This window comes from Malurus melanocephalus, unplaced genomic scaffold (genome assembly GCF_030028575.1).
Source record: "Malurus melanocephalus ecotype Western Australia unplaced genomic scaffold, MMel_1.1 scaffold_239, whole genome shotgun sequence".
NCBI classification, from domain to species: Eukaryota; Metazoa; Chordata; class Aves; order Passeriformes; family Maluridae; genus Malurus; species Malurus melanocephalus.
The window spans coordinates 753,597-769,328 of NW_026623471.1; the positions used below are offsets into that span (position 1 = coordinate 753,597).

The window sequence follows — 15,732 nt, forward strand, 5'->3', positions numbered from 1 at the left end:
CCTGAAAGTGTTCAAGGTCTGGAGCAAYCTGGTCTAGTGGAATTTGTCCCTGCCCATGGCAAGGGAGTTTGGAACTAGAGGATCTTTAAATTCTCTTCCAATCGAAACCATTCTATGAATCTATGGTACAGCTATTAATTATTTTGATGGTTGGTTTTTCTTAAAGTATCTGTCTCTTGAAGATTTGTTAAAAACAATACTGGACTGCATTRAAACTTAATATGCTAGTGTATTTTGGGAGATGGAGATACTAGTTATATCAAAGGTTGATTTTTTTTGTAATTTATTTTATGTAATCCACAGATTCTTCTATGGGTAGTTTGCATTAATGACAGGAGRATTACAACAATTTGTTTAGCCCAATAATGAATTAATCCAGAATATAGCATACCTCAGTAACAATGTGCASTGAAAGACCTGCCCTTTCATTTGTTCTCTTCAGTTATGTCTCTTTTAATTATAAATGAACGTTGAAACATATACTGTTACATCTAAAAAATGTGCATGACTCTSGAGGGCAAGGAGGATTAATCACAGATKATAATTACAGTGCTAAGGGATAATATTTAAGACCTAATAAAATCTCCATTAAATTTGATGACACTGAATATATTAAAAGGCAGGARAAGAACAAATCAAGCTGCAGTTAGAAAAATTAAATGTTGACCCTGTATCAGATTTGTGAAATAATTTCTGATGGAGTCATGTTCCCTGTAATCCMCTATATTCATATCCAAAGCAATGAGCTCTGGAAAACCTGCACTTCCAAATCTTCATCACTTTTAGTCTCTCTAATTACATTCCCCTGTCATAATTACAACTCCCCTTTTACCCCCAGGACCACCACTTTCATGCCTGGTCTCATGATAAATTTTCACCACTGCTTTCATGCCTGGTCTCATGATAAATTGGTTTGTAAACTCATCCATGCCAGTTCTTCTTGGTGTATCTTCACATTGAGCCTTTTTGGGTAAAACTGTGATGGAAATAACTGTAGTAGCAGGGAATCATTATGTCACTGGGAGAAATAGCATGGTAAGCTGCAGTTGTTCCCTGGGAGTCCTTTTTCCCTCTATGTCCCTTTCAATCCTTAGTTCTACCATTTTCTTACATGATTATTGTCTCATGCTGTTGAATAAAACCAAGCATTTCAAGCAAATCTACATGGAAGAGGTGAAGACTAATTATTTCTTGTGGGTCCTTTAAATACCYCAGCTAATAAACTAATTCTGGTTAACTGAGGGTCTGAAAATATCTTATGCTCATTCTGCTACCTGGTCAGGATTCGTAAGTCTGTCKTTAGGAGGACTTGGCATTAATAAAAAGCAGAACATCTCAGCACACTGTAAGCCTGTGACTCACAGGAAAGCATAGAGCCCTTAGTTCTGAAATAAAAGCATTGATAAGTGTGCAAGTGCCTCATACAGTTAYCTAAAATGTCAAAAGCAATTTTCAAGAGAAATCTTGTGTTTTCACGTTTTCATAATCTTATTCTGTGAAATTTAGAATTTTTTTCCTGATTTTTTTGCTTCTTAGGACCCCCATGAGCATTACTGAAAACTGTTTTTCATTAGATTTTTGTGTTCATTTCAGAATGAGACATGATTTGGTTCAATTTAAGTATTTGCATCTGATGAGAGTATTATTAAAGCTTCAAATAAAGTGACTTGGAGAAAAAAAACATTTAAGAATGCATTAATCACACTAGTTTTATGACTTRTACATTACAGCACAACTGCTCCAAATGCTATCCTGGCACAGCTCCATTGACAATTTGACCCACCACTTTCTTTTTGGAAAGTTYTTATTAAAACTAATTTGCAGAATCTCAAAAGCTATTTGCCCTGTGTGTAACCCATTGTATTGTAAATTAAGACAGATTTCCAAGAGCTTAATTTATTGAGATTAAATAGATGCTAGCCAAAAACTAGAAATGTGGTTATTCTGCTTTTTGATGCATTGATCTTTAAAAAAATATATTTTCCAGCTCATAAGACAGATTTATCTCAGAGGAGCTAATACAAACGAGCAGAAGGCCCTGGGCTTATGGATAGAATTTAGCTTGTTGTGAATATTTGTTTGAGAAGTTAGATGTGATTTTTTTTTTGTTTTTATTTTCCCTTGCTCTCAATGTTGTTAGTTGAAGAAGGTATATAATACAGCATCCACTGTGTTTAGTGGTTTGCTTTTTGCTGGCCTTCAATTTTAGTGTATAATTTATATTCTACGATGCTTTTCAGTATTCAAAAGGTGAAAATTACAGGTGAAGGTGATTTAAGTACCTTTAACATTGCTAAGAGAACAAGGTATAAACTGTAAGATCAACTAGGTTGATACTGCGACTGGCAGAAGGAAAACTTTCTTCCAAATCTCACCGTTATTTCTACAACAGAAACTGCAGATGCTATTCCTTTCATGGCACTGCCTTACTTAAGATGCAAGATAGAAAAATTTTCTTCATGGTGTTTGTCATCCATGTCATACAGATCAGGTCTGASAAATCAAGAGCAGAATTATGCTAGAACAGGTTTCAAAGAAGTGTGTATTAACCGAAGATTTGATGTGTCTTTGTGTTTGGTCTTGGGTTGTTTGTTTTTGAAACTTTTTTTTTCTATCCCCTGCAGCTTGTTTGAAGCCCATGCGTGACTGTGCCCTGTTTGATTCTTACTCTGAGCCATTGCAGGGCAGTCAGCAGAGTCGGGATGTGAGTCGGACAGAGGTGAGGAGGTGTAAGCTGGGCTCTTACCTTGCACAGGGGAGGGGGCTGGAGCAGCTTCACACAGGCTGTGCCATGTGAGCAGCAGAGCTGTGAGTCTGACAGGACTTCAGGAGTTTCTAAACTTCTCATTAAGAAGAACATCACCCATTTCTTCTGTGTGTGGAAAGGGCTGGCAGGCTTTTCAAAAGACATYCCCAATAACAGAGTTCACAGTAGTCACTGTGAGGGGCTTGTGACATGCTCGAATCTGCAGAGAAATGGACTCAACCTGTTGGTGTCCTGCAAGGCTGCTTGAGGAGGGGCAGTGGGGCACGCGGACAGTGCCCATGAAGTGTCTCCTGACTCTGAATTGGTTGGAAATGTGAGCTTCTGGTACAGACCTAGAATCATAAAATCATATTGTTTGGAAAAGACTTCCAAGATCATYCCAACTGTTAGCYCAGYACTGCCTTCTTTCGGATAGTTGTAGGAAGCAATAAGGTCACCTTGAGCATCCTTTTCTCCAGGATAAACCATCCCAGCTGCTCCTTTTGTCCCTGGACCCTCCATCAGCTCCATTGCCCTTCTCTGAACACACTCCARAGTCCTTTCTTGTGTTGAACTGAGCCCAGTAGGTCTGGTTGGATGGAGCAGGAACTTTGGACTTYCTCCAGAGGTCCTTCCAAACGCAGCTGCAGTGTGATTCTGTGAAGACTGCTGTGAGAATTAAGGAGAAGAGTTTCAGACTGAGGTTAAAATCTGGAACTTTTAATGCTCCTATAAAATTGAGGTGATCATGGCCACTGAGTTGTGCCTGAATATTGCAGCTCTCAATATATGTGCTGTGGGATTTAAAGGTTTAGTGCTAAGGTAGTTAATCAAATRGCAGACTGACTGGAGGAACCAGCCCTTCTGACAATGCTTCCAAGTTTAAAAATAATGGTAATACATCACAGCAGCTCAGCAAGGCTGTTCTCCAGTTATTTCCTCSCAATGCCTTGCTCTGGGGAGTCCCTGCTGATCTGGTAGTGCAGGGTGCTGGTATCTTGGCAGAATGGTCCTTTACCAGGACAGCCTAATCCCTTGCTTATGACCTTACTTTGGCTTGCTTGCAACCTAGAGATATAGTTATAATAGATATTATAATAAATTTTTTATATAAATATAAATATTAAAATCTATTATATAGATATAATATATAATATATAATATATATTGTACATATAATATATAATTAAATTATATTTGAAATGTAAACAACTGTATAATTATGTGTCTTTCATACATATAATTATAAAGCTTCAGTTTACATTGTCCAAGATTAATGAACTTTAAAATCTCCTCAAAACTGATATGAGAATCATTTTCCCCTGRTTTTTTTGTTCAACTTATGTTTTTACATTCAGAATTAATACACTGAATGAGTATTATTTGGAAGGTCAGTAATTCATCTTCCATTCATCTCCTCATGGGAAGTGCAGCAATTCCCTGTTGCAATTTCATTTTTACCTTGGCTAGTTCAGGAATTATACTTTAGATACTTTATCACTGCATTAAAAATATTATATTATCAATGCAAGCTGTTATGCATTACCTTCATGTCTCTTTTAATTKCCACCTATCATCCGTTCAGGCTATTGAATTTCATTTCAGATGACTGTTTTTGCAGTGACTGCTGAGCTACAATGCTGCAATAAAATGGAAATGGTTCCTGAATGCATTCATAAACAAAATAATGGCAGGAGACACATCACCTGCATGCTAGGCTTTGTTAAACTTGCAAAATGCACCAAGGCTGCTGATACTATGCTTGAGAATGATGAGGGTGGCTGATTTTTATTTACCAAGGAAGTTTTGTCTTCATAGGTTTTTCTTTTCCTCAAGTTTTTGTCTCCCACTTTCCTTTGGTTCGTTTCTACAAGCTTTTTCACTGCCAAAATCTTGACGTAAAAACATGCATGAAATGACTGGCTGGGGTTCCCCTGATCTCCCTCAGAGATGTCATGCTCACAGTTCATTGAAATGTCTGAAAGTTGTTCCATAAGTCAAAGCATGCACTGAGTTAGGTCTGTGCTCTCATGTTCTTCACTTGAGGRCTAGCTTTGGATGTGAAATGTTTTGTTCATACATTTTCAGAGTCCTCAAGCCATATTTTTGCTGTGTTGCATTCTCAGAAGTATTAGGATATCTMATTTCTCAGAAAGTTTGTAAAACAGATCTCACAGAACTTTAGTATGGAGTTTTCCTTTTTGAACCACTGACTTGAGATATTTRTGGTGTTTTAAAAATGTTTATCAAATCTAGGTATCTCAATTCATTTGTTTAGGCCCAGTTTATTTCAGGACTTTTTTAGTTCCATGTTCCCTGGGAAAAAAACCCAGCATCACTTAATATATAGAGAAGTTTAGCGTTTCTGACTTTTGCTTTAATGTTTTATTTGGTTGCAGAGTGTATCCTTGTTCTTACAGATAATGGAGATAGAATTTGTTCCAGGTTCCATCTTGTGGGCTATACAGCAGAAGCTCCAAGAACAATAAATACCTATAAGTTGCTGCTGAAATAACAGAAAAATTAAGGAATCAGACCAGGGAGAAATTCCCTATTTTCCTATTAAGGGCCACAACGGCCTCCAACAGACTTGCTAATGAAATTTGTTTTTCCCATCTCAATGACTGCATGTTGAAAGAAAAGAGTAGTTCAAGGATCAGCCAGGAGCCTTAAAGCATAACCACCAGGCTCTGCAGTACAGCTGAAGTTTTGGCTGGAGAGACTTTTCTCATGGAGACGGGAGAAAGTTTCTTTCATCCTAACACAGGTGTTACATATGGCTCTGTTGGGAGAAATCTCTCTTACCCTGTCATCCTTATCTCCTTGTGATTCACTGCTGAWCTTCTCCTCCAACAAGCTTCAGGTGTGGARCTGCTGTACCTTGAAAAGCARAGTTAYGTTGTCTTCCTGTAGGTCCTCTGTWCTTCTTTATCTACAAAGAAATTGTGGTAGAAGTGCAAATGTTGCTGTTATTTGTGTTGATCTGTGCTCTCAAATATTTGACTGTGGAAAGTGTAATAAACAAATCTTCTTTCTTTAAGAAGCCATCAGCTGGAGAKGTACCTGATAACTCTGCCCTGTTGCAAGATGCAAAGAAAGATGACAAACAAGGTATTCAAATACATAACTTTTTTTTTTTCCATTAGGGATTAATTATGTGTGTTTTTAGTTAGCCCCTGTGTTTGCTGACAGAAGCAATGATATGTTTAATTTCTAAGCTGGCTATGTGTTGGTGTAGATTTAAAGAGACAACTCACAGCAGCTGAATTGAGGAAAAATAAATGGAAGGGTTTGCTTCAAAATCAGTTTTATCATATGTGACTGATACGAAATGGACCTTCTAAAATATGTCTAGCCCAAAGGCAATTAATATTGCACTTCTTATTTAAACAAAATTTTAATGGTTATCAGGAATTTTTAAGAGTAAACATTGTACTGGGCCAAATTTTGAATTTCCATTTTTGCAAGAAATATCATCACATCAAAATCAGCTTTTATTCCTATTTGAAAAAAAAAAAATCCCTGTATTTTCTTGTAAACCAAAAAGTTTTAGTCAAAAATTTTTAGTCAAATGATTGATTCATTTCATTTGAAATCCATCAGCAGCGAGCCATGTGAAATAGAAGTTATCTTTCCCTTTTTCCTCACAGTAGCTTCTATGGCTTTCAGAATTGGCACTGGATCATCACACATCTATTCATTCCCTTTTATAGTCCCTTTTCCTAGTTCTTACTTGCTGTCCCTCAGTTGTAGAAACAAAACAGTTCATGGGTATTTTGTTGCCTGATTCTCAGAGCTGCAGATTATGTATTAATTAAAATAAAAAATAGCTTGACCTCCCAGATGTCCACACCTTAAGGYTGAATCAGAGCTGTGAGACCAGGTACTCCACATTCCTGATTCCCCTTCCACACTCAGGTGTGACAGAATTTGACTGATTCCCAGTGTTTCAAAGAAAGTTTGTCAAGAGTTGATGTGTGTTTGTAGAACATGTTGCCACGTCAGCATATTCCAAGAAATYAGTGTTTTGTTGACAAGGACAACAATCAGTGTTTATGTTGTTAAATTTGTAAAGAACCAGAGAAGGACTTGAACTTCGAAGGTTATGGCTTTGAAATGTCTAGGGAAGATTTACTTTTACTAAGGGAATATTTTTTTTCCCTGTTTAAATGGCGAAGTTGTGYTTTGGTTTGTGTAGCTCATGTGTTAAGTCACTTGGGAACCTGTTTTGAGACATGCAGTCCTCCTTCAGGGCTGAAGATATRCTGTATTTRTTACCCAGATTGCAACCTTTTCAGMCAAAGAACAAACACTTTTGTTCTATCTTWTATTGCTATTYTGACAAACATGAGATCAGATCACTYTCCTGACTGAGGGGMTCTCCCCAAARGTAAAGAACCTGCAGTTCAGGACAGTAGAAGCCAAGTTTTCCTGCATTTTCAAAAGTATACAAGTAAATCAATTTCACTTAGGTAGTAGTTAAATTTGGAAGATAGTGTAAACTGCACTGGGTTACAAGACCCAGAACTTTTCCCTCATTTTATTTGATAGAGKTAGATCCAGAATTACAGAGCAGGGTAAGATTGGAAGGGACATCTGGTTCAACCTTCCTGCTAAAGCAGGGTCATCCTAGAGCAGCAGAGATTTCATTCCAAGTGGTCATTTAACAYTGAGAGTACCTCAAAATACACCATGGTGTATAAAAAACACCTTAAGAAAGTCATTAGAAAGGGTGTGTAGCAGAATGGAGAAAGGGAATAACAATTCAACCCCACAAAGTCTCAAAATTTGTGATTATTTGGCAAGTTGAACATAAGTCTTTGTGTTCTTAACTTTTGCGCTCTTAGAAATGGTTACTTTTTTGAGTGCCTAGGTTTTCTGAAGGTATTTGGCCTCTTTTCAAGTATCTTTGGCATTATAAGATGTCTAACTCCAGTTTAGGTATTCCTTTCTGAGAACTGATACTTGTAGATTTTACCCTCACATACTTTAAAGTAATTATCCTTTTTTTTTTTTTTGAGCTCTTAAAGTAAGCACTACTCTCAAAACTATACCAAAAGAATTTCAGCACTTGACTCTGAAAACAGGTAAGAAAAAAAATGCCATGTGTTACATGAGAATTTTGATCAAATATTTCTATGTCACAGTARGCCTAAATTAGTGTAACTTGATTAATTTCTGAAATAAGGTTTTGCTCTTKTACTATTTTTCATAATGAAATTAGCTTTTACCTCATAATGAGTACTATCTGTAAGATAAATATTAATTGCTGCTTCAGGTTGTCAAAAGGTTTTCTTGCTTTCTTTCTCTCATTGTTARTGTATGGGTTCTTCCTGTTTTGACACAACCATTTTAAAGAGTCTTTAGTTTTTCTGTGCTACAAACAAGATGCAAGAGTGTGAATATTGTACCTCTTGGTAAAACTTCATCTAAAGTACAGAATAACTGTGTGCTGTTCTGGTAACTATTCTGAAATGGTCTGTTTCTTTGTGAAACCTCAGCTTCCCTATTTTRTGTCAAGGAGTTAGAGGGCAGAGAGCCTTTTGGAAGCACAGACCTTGAGGCGCTTAAGACACTGACGCAAGCTTTTGACTCAGGGCTTGTTTCTTTGTTGAAACCACTCCTGATTTTTCTGTCTCCTGCTCCAACATACACTCCTTGTTCCTATCWTTCTGGAAAATGTTATTTTTGCAACAGCATATGTCAAAATTACTTAGTTGCTCCAGAAACATCCCCTRCATTCAGTTCAGTTCATCAGACCTCCCTTGCCTTCCTCTTTGTTAATCTTTTCCTACAGTGGTAAGAACGTTTGTAAACCCTCTCTGGTCCCACTCAAGCTAAAATTTTGCTTTCTTTTCCTTTTGCATAAATGTTTTTACTCATGAAGATATCCTTGATTAAAAAAATGGACCCCACATGTCTGTCACAGCAGTTTTGTCTTACAGCTCGATATATTCATGGCTGCTCAACAGCTGCATGCCTCATTTCCCAACTCTTTTTTTCCTGGCTTCTTCCCAAACACTTGGCAGCTGCCAGATTTGCTATCTTCAGCTCCTGTTCTCAAAAGATTGCTGCTTCCCCTTCACATACACACACACACACTCACACGCACTTGCACATCCCTGTCAGGGAAAGGGGTTGGTGGTTGCATGACTTTCAGTTCTGTTCTCCTTCCCTCTGGTTTTGCCCAGGAGCACAGGGGAGTTTTACTTTCAGTTCAGCAATTCCATCTTTAGTACATTTARGAGAAAATCTTACTGTCACCTGCACATGTCCTTTGCCACTAACATCTTTTCCCCTGTGTCTTCCATCTATTAGTCAGGGAGCTCTTCCCAACGCTGCTCTTCTCCTCCAGCAGTGTTGTTGTGTTTGGATACCAAGGGGGACAGTGGCAGAATTCTGCTCCATCATCGTGGCTCCTGTCACTGCAGGGGTTCCACTCTTGCTGTGCTGCACATTGAGGATTTGAGCCAGCACATTCTCAGGTTGCATGCTACAGCTGATGTGAAAAGTGAAAATGTTTATCTATCCAGTGGAGTAGATGCAGCACAGTGACTGAGTGGTTGTTTCAGARTCAGTAACCATTCTGAAAGGTCATTGTAATCATTAACCTTCAGCATGAAAACTCATTTGGGATGAAGTGGGAGAAATTTTGCATGCTGCTTTGGTTATTCATTTTGGCTGTTTATGTAAACTCAGGAAAGATGATAGTGTGTGAAAGTTTTCTTTGCCATCAGGTCTAGAAATTTGAAATCAGTAAGAGCTTTATATGCTCAGCATCTCTGAATATCTGGCCAGTTTATTTAGGCTTCTAAGTGCAAGATCATTGTTGACCTTAGCCATTTAAAAAATCGAGGGCCTAATTTCCAGGGATTTTAATTGCACACTTCTTCCTTGATGACTAATAAGAGATTGAGTCATTGAGGTTCATTATTACTAGTGGGGAATGCTTTGGTTTTTTTTCTTTAGCCTTTTACCTTTTACAATACAGTTTTTCATCTGATCTTAAGCCTGTAAAGCAAGGAGGCAGCTGTTGAGTATAAGATGTTGGACTACAGTCAAAAGTTTCCAAACCAGCATCCTTTGGAATGTTAAAGTGAAGTTGTCTTGCAGGAGGTCTGTTGGAGCAGCCCAACACCCAAAAAAGGACCCTTCACAGTGCAGACCAAGCTGCTCAGTCCATCAGGCTCTACTACTCCAGGACTCAGACAAACTTTTGAATAATCAATGTAAATGATTTACTCAACAGCTTTAACTTCCCCATTTCATTAAAGTTAGGCTCATGTAACCATAGCAGTAGAAATACAGAAAACTCATGAACTGGATAAATAGTTTTGTAACATCTCGAATGATTTTGTCATGTATGTGTATAAACCTGCACCTCAGGCATGAAGTGTGTGCAGACTGAACGTACCAAAATAGCTGCAGGTTTCTTGGAAATCCTGGCACAATTATTTGTATGTCCTAATAATAAGCTACCTGCTTTATAGTATTTTTTCATTTGCTACTTCTTTTGAAAGGAAAGCTAAGTCTGGGTATTCTGAAATTGTAGCCTTGAGTTTCCTACTTTTTCAAAAGCTTAAAAGAAAATCCTTGGCAGCAGCGTTCTATTGCTATCATTTTTTATTAGTAGTCRTTTTGGAATTCTCTCTTCCTTATGTGCTTTCCTGTTTACCTCAACAGGATGTCCTTGGAGAGTTTGAATGTCAGTTTTACCTACGGGTTTTTATATGAAAGGCTTTCTAAAAGAAGTATGAATAGAATTACAGTCTCCATAAGAAAAGGAAAATTTGAAGATTCTTAAACATGGTTTAGCTTGGAAAGGATTTATACTTCCTATTTCTAAGTGGCATATTTAATAATTGTGCATGTAATTTAATAATCAGCAATTTCAGCATTGGAAAATTGGGTCATATGGCTGTAGGGAAGCAGTGTCTGAAGTTGTATTCTCTGGGAGTTTGATACAGAGAGAGAGGAGGATTATCACCACTGCATATTTTAATATTAATTCCCTCTCCCTTCTTTAGTTGCTAGGAAGAATTTGTTGCAKAGAAATCCCAGTTTGGTGATGACARCCTACTAGAACGTGGTTTATAAGTGGTCATTTGTGCCACTGCCGGCTGCAGTGGGATTTATTCCATCCAAAAAACCAACCAGCTCTGCATGATCCTAAAAGCAGTTTCTTTTATGCAGAGCTGTTGTGTGGCTGTACATGTGCCATATGCTGCTGCATTTTTCTGTGAGCCTAAAGCCTCCTATGGAGGGTCTGTGCAGTAGAACAGTCAAGCCATTAAAGACTCAGTATYTGCCAGCTGCTGCCACAGGCAGCTCCTGCTCTGTGGTTTGGAGGATCTGTTGTATCCTCAGGTAGTGAGTGCTCTGTTGTAGCTGGTGATAAATGTCTGACTTGAAAGTAGGCATATATCTGARGGAAGCTAGAAATTCTGACAATTATTTTTTTTTTCCCCAACCTACTTGTTTCTCTTGAGTGCTGTACCTTGATTAGTAGACTGGGAAAAATACAAGGATTCACTTTGTTTGTGCATTGGGATCATTGATGCCGCTGTAATACCTTGAGGATATCTCAGTGGGATGAATTTGAAAGCAATCATGCAGATAYGTTTTCTCAAAATTATCTGATACTGGTAAGAAAAGTAACAGAAAAGACAATGTAAACCAAGGAACAGCCTCGAGGAATTACCCAGAGATGATAATTCAGCACTGTTGTTTTCCTATCACATAAAACCTGCATGTGGCAGAATATTTGGAATTCATCCAAATAAAATAAACCCATTTTTACATTGATGGAAATGTGTTTGATCAACATTTAGACTTAGCTTTTTACCTTGAAGTATCTTTCCTTCCCAAGCTCAAAACAGTCTCAACACGGCATGTTAATTTTTTGTAATGGATGATGTACATTTACTAATTTATACTAATTAGTTATAGTATTTGGGAAGGACATAAACCTTTGTGCTTTGGCAGCAGGACAACTAATAGATACCTGAACTAAGAACAAGATGCTTTCTATAAAAAGTTTATGTTGTTCATTATGTTGCTTTATTACAACTACATCCACGACTAGGTCAGGAATAGGTCAGAGCTACCAGACCTATTGCTCTTCCTGTGKTTTCTGGTAACCAAATAAAAAAGGTGAAGCTCTCACTGCATGAAGGCTTTTGAATTCTTGGGACATTCACACACTACAAAAACAAAGGGGAAGGAGAAGTGAAAATCAATCCCCACTGCTCATGTGAGATGAGTATACTCTCACATCCACATTTGCAACACTCACATGTGTAATAGAYACTGATTCTGAAGCTAAAGACATTTATTTAAAATGTGATTTATGAGTTGTTTTTTCTTTTCTGTTCCAGCTGCTCAAGAACCTAATGCACTCAGAGCCAGACCACGATCCAGGTACTGCTTTCATTCCTATTTCAGGAAAAGGCATATGTTCTGTTCCTCTGGTGTTAGATGCAAGGCATCAGAGCTGGTGTTGGATTTTTTTTTTTTTTTAATTGGTGTTGTGCTAGGAGTACAGCTCAGATCAGACAGATTTACCAGGAGGAATCTGTAAGCTATAGACCCTACATAAATACTGTGCTAGGGCCCCATGATCTCTGGTCATAAGGTGCTGGAAGTTTTTCTCTGSCCAGCCCTGCTGCCTTGTCAGGGTGGTGACTGCTTCCAGCCCAGCCCAGTTCCAGGGGCGTCGTGGCAGGACAGCTGGGACCACCCCGTTGCAGGGAACATCCCCAGCAATTCTGTGCTCTTCAAACCTGCACGGTGATTTCACATGGAGGGAGACACTGCACATTCCCACAGAAACAGCAGCAGCAGCTCAGCTCTCAGGTGTGGGTGAGTGAATCCTTTTGTTGGCACACAGGTGCTGGGCTGTGATGGGTTGTGATGGAAGGACTCAAGGACTGTTGTGTGCTTGAAGTGACACTGCTGAATTCAGGTGAAAGAAGAGGGAAACCTGTGCCAGAAAATACTGTGCATAAATGGATTAGGTCTTGAGTTGGTTGTCACCTACTGGTGTATAGCCATAGTCCTAATTCACCTTAAATTTTTCAWTTTTGGTACTAACTAGAGGACTCTGCTTGGGATTTTTTTGCTTGAGCAATGAGAGTATAATCAGAAGCTGTCTGCTTACGAGCTTGTCAAAGTCTGCTAGTAAGAGAGGATCAGCTATAAGCATGATGACTGAGGATTGAAATCCTCTGTTCCTAGGACCTCGATTTGGGAAGGCTGAACTGCCTTGTGCGCTGTTTTTCTGCTGCTAGCCAAAGTGTTTTAGTTTCTGCAGAGCTCCAAATTTTCTTGCTGTGTTACTGGATTGCACATATGCAAAAAATGTGCAAAAATRCATRGAATACCAAATGCTTAAACAAGYTMAAAAATGTCACTTGAATGTGACTAGTGTGTCACATGTGGCTGTCTCATATCTGACTGTGTGTCACTGCTTCAGTGCAGAAATTGAGACTAAAGATKCCTGAGCACATCCTTGAACTCAGACCTGCTGTGCATGTTGGAAATGGRATGAAACAGCACAGGTGGATTTATTTTTCTCTTTAAAGAACAATTGGGATGTTTGAAAAAAATGTGTATTAGTGGACTTCAAAACCAGATGGAAATTTATTCAGTAACTGAGAGAACAAATAAAAACAGTGAAAGAATTTGTGGTGTGAAAAGTAAATAAGTAAATCTGATAAACTTGATGTTGACAATGAACAAGTAGAATTGCTGATGGCTCCTCTGGTGGGTCCTAAAAACTCTGACTCGGGGTGAGGAGGACTCTGACAGTCCTGTTGGAGAAAGAAGTAAATCAGGAAGTCTTGTCTCTAGCAAAACTAGACCAAGAGGACCAAGAAAATCAGCAGTTCAGGCTCCTTGAAGAGAAATTGTGGGCCTGCTGGGAAAGCTGTGTGTGTGCGTGTACTGTTTACTAACTGTGATTTATTGACTTGGAAACGGGATGTTGCATCTCATTGTAACAATCCAAATGATAGGCACAATATTATTAAGTCTGTGATGATGACATATAACCCCAGCTGGGGAAACACATAASTTTTGTTAGAAATGTGTTTATTTATGGAGAGAAAAAGAGCAGTTTTAGAAAAAGCAAAGGAGGGACTGACTAGGGGAAAAATTGAGGGAGCAGAAATACCAAATCCTGATGAGCTTCTCCTAAAGAAGATCTTGAATGGCATCTGAATGAAGATGGTGAATTAAAAGGAGTAAAAATATTGATTTTATATGGAATTCATAATGGAGTGGGAAAACCTAGGAGTCTTGTGAAGTTGTATGAGTTAAAGTAGGGAGACAGAGAATCTCCATTAGCTTTTTATGAGTGGTAGTGTGAAGTGGCTCATAAATGGACAGACTTGGACCAGGAGAGTGAGGGTAATAGGATGTTGCTCAATATGCTTTTAATGGGACAGCTGGCACTGGGTGTTAAGAACCTGTTGGGCAAAAAATTGTCTGTTTGCCATTAGTGGGAGATATTTCAGTTCTACTCAAATGTGCTTTTGGTCTTGCCCTGACATGCAGAATGTCTTACAGTGAGTGGTGTCAGTGGTCATTTGGAACAGAGTCTTGGTTTTTCTAAACTGATAACWACAACAGCTGAAAAATATGGGACAGTATTCAGCGAAATCAGAATTCTTAGCAAATCCACCACATTGGGATTAATGTGCTGTGGGAAGGCCTGGAAGGAGGTACTGAGCCATGTATTTGGCCAGTTGCAGTCACTTTGGAGAAGTGACTAGTGAGAATATTATAAATTACGAAATGTGTACTTGCAAGAGATAGTGTTGGTACAGGTATAGATTCAACCTACCCTTGCAGTTGGGAAATGCAGCAGAAACTCCAAGGGATGTGGGTGGGGAATGCTACATTGGTTTATTCAAAAGAGTTGCTTCAATTATCCTGCTGGCAAAGTTACATAAGAAGGCCTCAAGCTGCGGTACAAAAAGCCTTAAAAAATACTAGCCCTGTGAGCATGACTCCATCCTTTCTCCACATGCTTAGGTTGCTCAGTTGCCAAATAAATCTGTCTTTTTATAAGGGGGAACTCTCAGTCTTTAGGGCGAGGAATTTCCACCATGAACYTGAGTTCTGGTCAGTTTATTTTTAGGTACTATTCACTGTAGTTGTTTAAAATTAAGTTTGGAAATAAACTGTTTTCTGCTTTTCCCCAACATGTTTTTCCTTAGGTCCTATTCTAGCACATCAATAGAAGATGCCATGAAAAAGGGAGAAGAGCCCCCTACTCCACCTCCAAGGCCGCAAAAATCACATTCCAGAGCTTCCTCTTTGGATCTGAACAAAATATTTCAGCAAAACACACAAGGTAAAGCTTGCTTTCTTTGCTCCTTCTGAGACCTTTCAGGTTAGCTGCATGCTTGGCAGCTTGATCTGTTTGCAGAAAAGCTTGACAATGTGTGCATATGCTGGCCTTGGCTGCAGACAGTAATGCACTGCAGAACAGGAGTAGTTGCTCTTGYTTGTGTTACATTGCCACTGAGGGGAAAAAAATCACTGTTTCTATAATTAAGGTGATTATAATGTTTTCTGGCACAGTTATGGGAAGTTTAACATATGGTAGTCTGTCATCAATGACTGTTTATAACCAGTCTGGCTGTTTAGACAACTCTCATCAGTAACTACAATATAATTGATTTTTATCACTATTTATTTTTTGTAGTTCAGAAACTGGGAAAAAAAACCCTTAATGTTTAAACTGGGAGAAAGAAAGCAAACATTTTTGATGTAAAAGCCTAACATATGTGTGGGGACAATCAGAAGCCGCTCTTAGAGTAAGAAGAAAGGGCAATTTCTTTTGACAGGGGTGCATGTTGAGGGGAGAGGAGGAAAATGTAGAGTAGTAGCTGGGGTCAACAGCAAGAAAATGGYTTTTCAGCACATTTTCCTTCGAGTCTGCCTCTTGCCTTCAAAGGAGAGGAGCTGTTTGCTCAGGG

At 38.6% G+C, this 15,732-nt stretch overlaps 1 protein-coding gene across 3 annotated transcripts in view; it reads left to right on the plus strand.

Moving 5' to 3' along the window:
- REPS2 (RALBP1 associated Eps domain containing 2) overlaps positions 1-15,732 on the plus strand; it is an 89,882-nt gene that overhangs the window by 47,129 nt on the left and 27,021 nt on the right. For 2 of the 3 annotated variants that reach the window (XM_057375116.1, XM_057375118.1), the window contains exons 9-13: positions 2,625-2,719; positions 5,788-5,857; positions 7,768-7,833; positions 12,124-12,166; positions 14,968-15,104. In XM_057375116.1, coding sequence (XP_057231099.1) covers positions 2,625-2,719; positions 5,788-5,857; positions 7,768-7,833; positions 12,124-12,166; positions 14,968-15,104 — 411 coding nt within the window. The remainder of the gene's footprint in view (positions 1-2,624; positions 2,720-5,787; positions 5,858-7,767; positions 7,834-12,123; positions 12,167-14,967; positions 15,105-15,732) is intronic. The other variant, XM_057375117.1, reaches the window with a different exon arrangement.